The 9,511-nt window shown below is 47.2% G+C and overlaps 1 protein-coding gene across 1 annotated transcript; it reads left to right on the top strand.

The window, feature by feature from the left end:
* Nucleotides 1-6,490: 6,490 nt before the first annotated feature.
* Nucleotides 6,491-9,268, top strand: LOC311116475 (olfactory receptor 8G17-like; the record flags this gene model as incomplete). Its single annotated transcript, XM_084191556.1, has 6 exons — nucleotides 6,491-6,637; nucleotides 6,934-6,986; nucleotides 7,136-7,357; nucleotides 7,825-7,941; nucleotides 8,391-8,588; nucleotides 9,013-9,268. The coding sequence occupies 6 exons, from the start codon at nucleotides 6,491-6,493 to the stop codon at nucleotides 9,266-9,268; spliced, it is 993 nt and encodes a 330-aa protein (XP_084047682.1).
* Nucleotides 9,269-9,511: the final 243 nt, after the last annotated feature.

The raw sequence follows: 9,511 nt of genomic DNA on the forward strand, positions 1-9,511 counted from the left end.
TGGGAGGGCCAAGAGACCAGAGGTGGCAGAACGGAGTGCTCGGGTTGGGGTGTAGGGTTTTAGCATAGCCTGAAGGTAGGGAGGGGCAGTTCCTCTTGCTGCTCCGTAGGCAAGCACCATAGTCTTGTAGTGGATGTGAGCTTCGACTGGAAGCCAGTGGAGTGTGCGGAGGAGTGGGGTGACATGGGAGAACTTGGGAAGGTTGACCAGCAGGCGGGCTGCAGCGTTCTGGATAGGTTCCAGGGGTTTGATGGCACAAGTGAGGAGCCCAGCCAACAGCGAGATGCAGTAGTCCAGACAGGAGATGATAAGTGCCTGGATTAGGACCTGCGCCACTTCCTGTGTGAGGTATGGTCGTACTCTATGGAGTCACTGGTTTGACGTCTGCAGAGAATGACAGGGTGTTGTCCAGGGTCACGCCAAATTTCTTTGCACTCTGGGTGGGGGACACCGTGGAGTTGTCAACTGTGATGGAGATGGCTTTGAGTGGGTAAGCCTTCCCCGGGAGGAAGAGATGCTCCGTCTTGTTGAGCTTGAGGTGGTGGTGGGTCGAGTGTCATCTGCATAGCAATGACAAGAGAAGGTAGAAAATAGTTTCCTAGGGTTAGAGCCAGAAGCTTGACATTTAGAGTGATAGAAAGTGGCTTTAGCAGCGGTCACAGAGGAAGAGAAGGTAGAGGAGTGAGTGAAAGGATGATAGGTCCTCCGGAAGTTTAGTTTTTCTCCATTGTCACTCAGCTGCCCGCAGCTCTGTTCTGTAAGCTCGCAATGAGTCACTCAGCCACGGAGCAGGAAGGGAGGGCCGAGCCGGCCGGGAGGAAAGGGGACAGTGCGAGTCATAGGATGTGGAAAGGGGGGAGAGTAGGGTCGAAGAGGCAGAATCAGGAGACAGGAGGGAGAAGGATTTAGCAGAAGGGAGAGATGATAGGATAGAAGAGGAGAGAATAGTGGGAGAGAGAGAGAGACCATCTGGGTAGGGGCTGAGTGGTTAGGGTTGGAGGAAAGGGAAACAGAAAAGGAAACAAAGTAGTCATCAGAGACCTGGAGGGGGGTTGCAGTGAGATTAGTAGGAGAACAGCCTCTAGTAAAGATGAGGTCAAGCGTATTGCCTGCCTTGTGAGTTGGAGGTGACTGGAAAAGGGTGAGGTCGAAAGAGGCAAGGAGGGGAAAGAGTGAGTTGGAAAGAAATGAATCGAAGGCAGATATCGGGAGGTTGAAGTCTCCAAATACGAAAAGCGGTGAGCCATGAAAATGATCTTATCAAGGTGTCCAGATCATTGAGGAACTCTCTAAGGTTACCTGGTGGGCAATAGATGACAACAATTTCAAATGAGGAGATGGACAGGTGAGAGAGGGAGAAAATAGTAAATCTCCACTTAGGAGAAATGAGTAGTTCTGTGCCACCTCCGCGACGACCAGATGCTCTAGGATTATGAGAGAACACATAGTCTGATGAAGACAGAGCAGCTGCAGTAGCAGTGTTCTCTGGGGTGATTCAAGTCTCCGCCAGGGCCAAAAGGTTAAGGGACTAATTAACTCAGCATGTAGGGAAAATGTAGGGGGAAAATGGCGCAACACAACTTCCAGAAAAACAGTTGCTTTCTAACTAGGGATTTCGTGGCTAATTGAGGTAAAACAGTAATTCTGATCATACAGTAGATTATGCATTTGTGAACTACACATTGACATATCCAACCCAAAGCAGGAGACTTTAAAATACTTAGTAGTCGCCAAAGAGAATGTCTTAATGGCCCAGCTCAAGACTGTGCTGTTCAGAGAGGACCTCTATTAATTCAGGTCTCATGTCCTCCTGATCTGACGACACCTGTATATTGCTTTGTTTGTTCTCTTTGTCCTATGTTCTCTGTGTTTGGATTGCTTTCATTATTTATGTATTTTTTAACCAACGTTTTGCACCTTGGGTGTGAGAAATGCACTTTACAAATTAAATGAATTATTATTATTACTATTATTATTCAATCAAATCAAATCAAATGTTATTTGCCACATGCGCCGAATACAACAGGTGCAGACATTACAGTGAAATGCTTACTTACAGACCTTTTTATTTATTTTTTATTTTTTTATGCCATTTAGCAGACGCTTTTATCCAAAGCGACTTACAGTCATGCGTGCATACATTTTTGTGTATGGGTGGTCCCGGGGATCGAACCCACTACCTTGGCGTTACAAGCGCCGTGCTCTACCAGCTGAGCTACAGAGGACCACTGCCCTTAACCAACAATGCATTTATTTTTAATAAAAAAGTAAAATAAAACAACAACAAAAAAAGTGTTGAGAAAAAAGAGCAGAAGTAAAATAAAATAACAGTAGGGAGGCTATTGTCACGAACGTTGAGAGACGGGTCGGACCAAGGTGCAGCGTGAAAAGCGTACATGTTTATTAACTCAAATAAACATACAACAAGACAACAACGTAACGTGAAATCCAAAGGGCTATACACATACCAGCCTGACAGGAACAACATCCCACAATGCACAGCAGGCAATGGGATACCTAAGGATGATCCCCAATCAGAGACAACGATTGGGAATCACACCCGGCCAAACCTAGCACTGCAACATAGAAATAGACTAACTAGAACATAAATATAGAATATATAACATAGAAACTCACGGCCTGACCAAACCAACTAAAGACAACAGGCCTCTCAAGGTCAGGGCGTGACAGTACCCCCCCCCATAGGTGCGTACTCCGGCCGCACCAACCTGACTCATTAGGGGAGGGTCCGGGTGGGCTTTCAACCTCGGTGGCGGATCCGGCTCCGGGCATGAAGACCTATTCCTCTCTTCCTCCCCGTTGCGCCCCTGGTCTGGTCTGGACCTCGGCGCGATGCTTCCCCTCTCCTTCCTCCCACGATGCATCAAACCCTGTCTGTACCCTGGTGTGGGAGGGACCGACCCTGGAGAGGGGCTGACGTCTGGGCCTGGATCGGCAATCCCCCCACGATGCGCCAAGCCCTGTCTGGACCCTGGTGTGGGAGGCCCCGACCCTGGAGAGGGGCTGACTTCTGGGTCTGGAGTGGAGCCGTTGACCGGAGCTGAACTGGACCCCGGTGGAGCGGACTGCTCTGGCTCCGGAGTGGAGCCGATGACCGGAGCTGGACTGGACCCCGGTGGAGTGGAATGCTGTGACTCCGGAATGGAGCCGCTGACCGGAGCTGGACTGGGCACCGGTGGAGAGGACTGCTCTGGCTCCAGAGTGGAGCTGCTGACCGGAGCTGGACTGGACCCCGGTGGAGCGGAATGCTCTGGCTCCGGAGTGGAACCGCTGACCGGAGCTGGACTAGGCACCGGTGGAGCGGACTTCTCTGGCTCCGGAGTGGAGCCGATGACCGGAGCTGGACTAGACGCCGGTGGAGCGGAATGCTCTGACTCCGGAATGGAGCCGCTGACCGGAGCTGGATCAGGCACCGGTGGAACAGGCCGGGCTGGACTGGGGACATACACAGCTGGTCTGGTGCGAGGAGCAGGAAGAGGCTGGGCCGGACTGGGGACACGCACCACAGGTCTGGTGCGAGGAGCAGGAACGAGCCGGGCCGGACTGGGGACAGGCACCACTGGTTTGGTGTGAGGAGCAGGCACGGGCCATGCCGGACTGGATACACGCACCACTGGCTTGTGAGGAGTACTGGTGACACAGTGCGTAGAACCGGAACAGGATATACTGGACCGTGGAGGCGTAATGGAGGTCTGGAGTGTACAGCTGGCACAACCCGTCCTGGCTGGATGCCCACTTTTGTACGACACGTGCGGGGCGCTGGCATAGGACGCACTGGGCTGTGAACGCGCACTGGCGACACAGTGCGTAGGACTGGCGCATGATATGCTGGACCGTGAAGGCACACTGGAGACCAGGAGCGTTGAGCCGGCACAAACCGTCCTGGCTGGATGCCCACTTTTGTACGACACGTGCGGGGCGCTGGCACAGGAAGCACTGGGCTGTGAATGCGCACTGGCGACACAGTGCATATCTCCGCATACCTAGGTTCTTCTATGAATACACGTTCCTTCTGTTGCCTGACCAGCTCCTCTCTCCTTGCACTGTTGATGTCGCCGTTGATCCTCTCCTACCCGGGCTTTCTCCTTCATTGCCCTACCGTAACGGACGGCCTCCTCCTCTTTGATTTTCCCCCAACCGAGGAGGACATCACCTCCCGAGTGGCGCAGTGGTCTAAGGCACTGCATCGCAGTGCTAGCTGTGCCACTAGAGATCCTGGTTTGAATCCAGGCTCTGTCGTAGCCGGCCACTACTGGGAGACCAATGGAGCAGCGCACAATTGGCCCAGTGTCGTCCAGGGTAGGGGAGGGAATGGCCGGCAGGGATGTAGCTCAGTTGGTAGAGCATGGTGTTTGCAATGCCAGGGTTGTGGGTTCGATACCCACGGGGGGCCAGTATGAAAAAAATGCAAATATTCCGGGTAGCCATGATTAGCTGTTCAGGAGTCTTATGGCTTGGGGGTAGAAGCTGTTGAGAAGCCTTTTGGACATAGACTTGGCGCTCCGGTACCGCTTGCCGTGTGGTAGCAGAGAGAACAGTCTATGACTAGGGTGACTGGAGTCTTTGACAATTTTGAGGGCCTTCCTCTGACACCGCCTGGTATAGAGGTCCTGGATGGCAGGAAGCTTGGCCCCAGTGATGTACTGGGCCATACGCACTACCCTCTGTAGTGCCTTGCGGTCGGAGGCCGAGAATTTGACATACCAGGCGGTGATGCAACCAGTCAGGATACTCTCGATGGTGCAGCTGTATAACTTTTTGAGGATCTGAGGACCCATGCCAAATCTTTTCAGTCTCCTGAGGGGGAATAGGCTTTGTCGTGCCCTCTTCACGACTGTCTTGGTGTGTTTGGACCATGATAGTTCGTTGGTGATGTGGACACCAAGGAACTTGAAGCTCTCAACCTGTTCCACTACAGCCCCGTCGATGAGAATGGGGGCTATGAGTTGTCTTGAGCAGGTAGCTTAGTGGTTAAGAGCGTTGTGCCAGTAACCAAAAGGTCGCTGGTTCTAATCCCTGAGCCAACTAGGTGAAAAATCTGTCGGTGTGCCCTTGAGCAAGGCACTTAACCCTAATTGCTCCTGTAAGTCGCTCTGGATAAGAGCGTCTGCTAAATGACAAAAAATAAATACAAATAAAATAAATAAATAATGATTCCATATACCAAACAATGACATAATTCTAAACACATCACTTCCCTGTGTTATTCAGGTGAGTGTTTTGGCCCAAAGGAGTGTTTGGCCCAGGTGTGTCCATCCCTGTGGGAGAGAAAGTCTCCATCCTAGTGGTGGAGAAATGCTACTACAGCTTTAGGATCTTAATTTAAACCAGTCTCCTACAGCATGAAAATGATCCTGCAGCAAAAGGAAATGTGAATTATTATGTGGATGAGGTGATCCAATTAAGATCCTAAATCTGGACATGGAAGAACTTGACTGGCCTGTACAGTGCCCAACCTCACTAATGCTCTTGTGGCTGAATGGAAACAAGTCCCAGCAGCAATGTTCCAACATCTAGTGGAAAGCCTTCCCAGAAGAGTGGAGGCTGTTATAGCAGCAAAGGGGGGGAACAACTCCATATTAATGCCCATGATTTTGGAATGAGATGTTCAACATTACAAACTTTAGAAGCATTTTTTCACCTCAAATACACTACAAGTTTTACATTTCCTACTTTGCAGGAAAATGCTCCTAAATCCTATATCTGGACATGGACACCTTTATGTCAGCCCACCCCTCCATGATGACTTCACCATAGAGATCCTATTATTATACAGTATTATACATGTCATTCAGTGTTTCAGTGTTTCCCAAAGGGTCAACAACATTTTGGTTTTTGCCCTGATTCATCTAATCAAAGGCTTGATGATGAGTTGATTAGCTGAGTCAAGTGTGTTGTTGCAATAACTAAAATGTGCATCCCTTTGGGTCCCCGGGACCAGGATTGGGAATCCCTGATGTAACTCTATTGGCTCCACTAATGGCCAGCAGGTAGAGATGATAGGGTATATAAGCCTGTTGTCTCTGCCCAGGTACTCACAGTAGACGTGGGCTGTCAGGTCCACCATATCACCTGAGGAGGTGGGTTCAACTTTACATCACGTTACATGATAAACAGTGGCTTTAGTAGTTGATGGTGTTGATGGAGTTGTTGACATTCTGGTATTTAGTTTGATGTCTGAAGTGAGTGGTTTAACCCTTTTTTTAGCAGCTGGTATCGAATGCGGTAACATTTAATACATTAAAACAATTTAAATATAAAATGCATTTATTTTATTTATTTTTAATGTACGTTTTTGATTAACTTGGATAATTCTCTTTGCACTAACGATGCTTCAATGATGCTTGTGTCAACAGGTGAATTAATACACAGTTATGAATGTCTTTATTTTTATAATAATGTATTAATTGATAATGTATTTCCCCAGATTACTACCAGCCAGAGGGAACCGTTACCACCACCAGTCAGGATGAGTTCCCTGACCTCTGACCCTAACCAGACAGAGAACATCAACACCATCATCCGACCCCCTTACTTCTTCATCAGTGGTTTCATAGCCATCCCCCACATGAAGTACTACTACGTCTTCCTCTGTTTTGTATACATCATCTCTCTGGTTAGTCCATAGCTCTGGTCCAGGGTGTTACTAACTAGCTCTGGTCCAGGGTGTTACTAACTAGCTCTGGTCCAGGGTGTTACGTGCGGCCAGCATCAGCTAGTTGGTCCAGTTGATAAAACTCAAAAGTTGTTCACTTTCCTATAGAAGTAAAACTTAAGAAAACCTAATACACATTTCAGCTGAACTATGTTGGGGCCTATAGCACCACCCATAGTCACTGGCCTAATGCATGTACCTGTATTTCCATTTTGGTTCATTTCTGCTGTGTGTCTGTGTGTGTGTATTGGGTCTAGGTGAGCAACGCCTTCGTCATGACTGGCATCTACGTGGACCGTAGTCTCCACAGGTAATCTGACCTCTTTTATCTCTTTAACATACTACAGTATAATACTTCCTTCATAGACATGTGTGGGAGCACGTCCTACTCCCCAATCTCCTTTACATGACATTTATATTAATATTATTAGATATTTATGTTATGATCTTACCTTACAGCCCCAAGTACATTGCTGTGTTCAACCTGGCCTTCACAGACGTGTGTGAGAGCACGGCCCTGGTCCCCAAGCTGCTGGATATGTTCCTGTTCAGCAGACAGCTCATCTCCTACGACCAGTGCCTCACTAGCCTCTTCTTCATCTTCCTCTTCCTCACCATGCAGTCCTTCAACCTCACCATCCTCTCCTATGACAGGCTGGTGGCCATCTGCTGCCCACTCAGGTCTCAGATAATAAATCAAATCATAAACTCAATTCAAATTCAAAAAGCCTACATTATGTGACCCTTATGGGATAAATAAAGTATTTTTAATTGAATGATTTGATTTATTTGACAATTTATTCAAAATTATTTTCTATACGTATTAAATAAAAAATATGTTTTGACACACCATATGTATCCATATGGATACACTGTATTTAAAATATATAGAAGGATATAGTTACCTGACAGCGGAGACACCTTGATCCCAGAGGTTTACCCAGGGTGAGGCTTGGCCATTGCACTCGGGCCGTGCTGACTCCTGCAAGTTCCCCAAATGTGGGAATCTCGACTGAATAATTATAAAACCATTGAGGATAATAACACGATAAAGTTGAACAGATTATTATTTCCCACAGAGATCCTATTAAATTACTAGAGGGGCTATGTCATCAACCCTCAAAGTTCCATTCTAGTGTTCTTTCCAGGTACCACATGATGGTGACTCACAGGTCCATGCTCCGGCTGACTGGGGCTGCCTGGACGTTTGCTGTGTTGATGGTGTTGATCTCTGTGGGCCTCATCACCCGCCTCTCTTTCTGTAGGTTAGTATGTACCATGTTGTAGTGCAATGACTCTACAGCAAAGCATAGCTTCTGTGAATATAGCTTAATCTGATAAATCAAATCAAACTTTAGTTCAATTGAAATTAAAATTGCAAAACACTTCACAGTAGACCAATCAAATAAAGGAGATACAAATAAGAATGTGATGTTGTTGTTGTTGTTGTTGTTGTTGTTGTTGTCATCTGTCAGGTTGTTGTAAAGGTTAAGTTTAAAGGATGTCTTTGACTCAGTGCTGTAAAAGTTGATGGCTCAATGTTGTCATTAACTCAGTTCCTCTTGAATGTGAGACTAATTCCAACAGATAAGGAGGTGAACCTGTAGCCGAAAGGTCACGGGTTTGTAACCCTGGAGAAAACATGAGCAGAAGACACATTTCTGTTGTTCGCTCTGATATCTGGACAATAAAAATGTTGTGTATTGTATTGTAGGTCTCTGGTGATCAACAGCTACTTCTGTGACCACGGTCCCCTGTTCTATCTGGCGGCCCCCTGTTCTGATGTGTTACCTAACCTGATGATGGCGTATATCAATCCCTGTATAGCCCTCTATCTCCCCATGGTCTTCATCATATCATCCTACATCTGTATCACACACGCCCTGTTCACCATCACATTGCCCCAGGACAGGTGAGAAGTAATCCAGATTGGTATCAGTAAGTCAAGTCAAGACAAGACAGTAAGTAGCCTTGTCCAAGCCAGAACGGCCTATATACTGATTGGTGTGAGGCCTCAGAAATATGTTGTTAGAGGGATGGACTTGTTAGAGCGATAAATACTGGGAAATATTGAGAATACAATTAAACTTACTGGATAGATGATCACATACTGTACTGGCACACATTCTCTCTCTCTCCACCTCCCTCCCTCCACCTCTCTCTCTCTCTCTCTCTCTCTCTCTCTCTCTCTCTCTCTCTCTCTCTCTCTCTCTCTCTCTCTCTCTCTCTCTCTCTCTCTCTCTCTCTCTCTCTCTCTCTCTCTCTCTCTCTCTCTCTCTCTCTCTCTCTCTCTCTCTCTCTCTCTCTCTCTCTCTCTCTCTCTCTCCCCCTCTCAGACTCAGAGCCATTAAGACATGCAGCTCACACCTAATACTGGTTGCCATATTCTACTTGCCTGTTATTTTAACATACCTCCTCCAATCCTTCATACCAACCAACGCCCGGATCATCAACCTCTCCCTGACCTCGGTACTGCCACCCATGCTCAATCCCATCATATACGTTCTGAAGACGGAGGAGTTTAAGGTATCGGCCAAGAAGCTGCTCAGAAGAGGGGCCCAGAGAGCTGTGGCGCCGGTGAAATTAACATGAAGTACTTGAATTATTTTTCTTCAAAATAAAATATTTATATTATGTCTATAAGCCTTTATAGCCATTAAGAAATAACAAATATCAGTGTGACATCATGATTTAATGTATTTATTTAATGTATATTTAGATATTCTTATATTTAGAACAGTGGCGGTCCATGCCGTTTAAGATGAGGGAGGATGATTATTTATTTATGAACATGGCCTTATTTCTATTACAGTGTACAGGATGACTGTCATTCAT

This window comes from Coregonus lavaretus (genome assembly GCF_964263955.1).
Source record: "Coregonus lavaretus genome assembly, contig: HAP1_SCAFFOLD_266, whole genome shotgun sequence".
Taxonomy (NCBI): Eukaryota; Metazoa; Chordata; class Actinopteri; order Salmoniformes; family Salmonidae; genus Coregonus; species Coregonus lavaretus.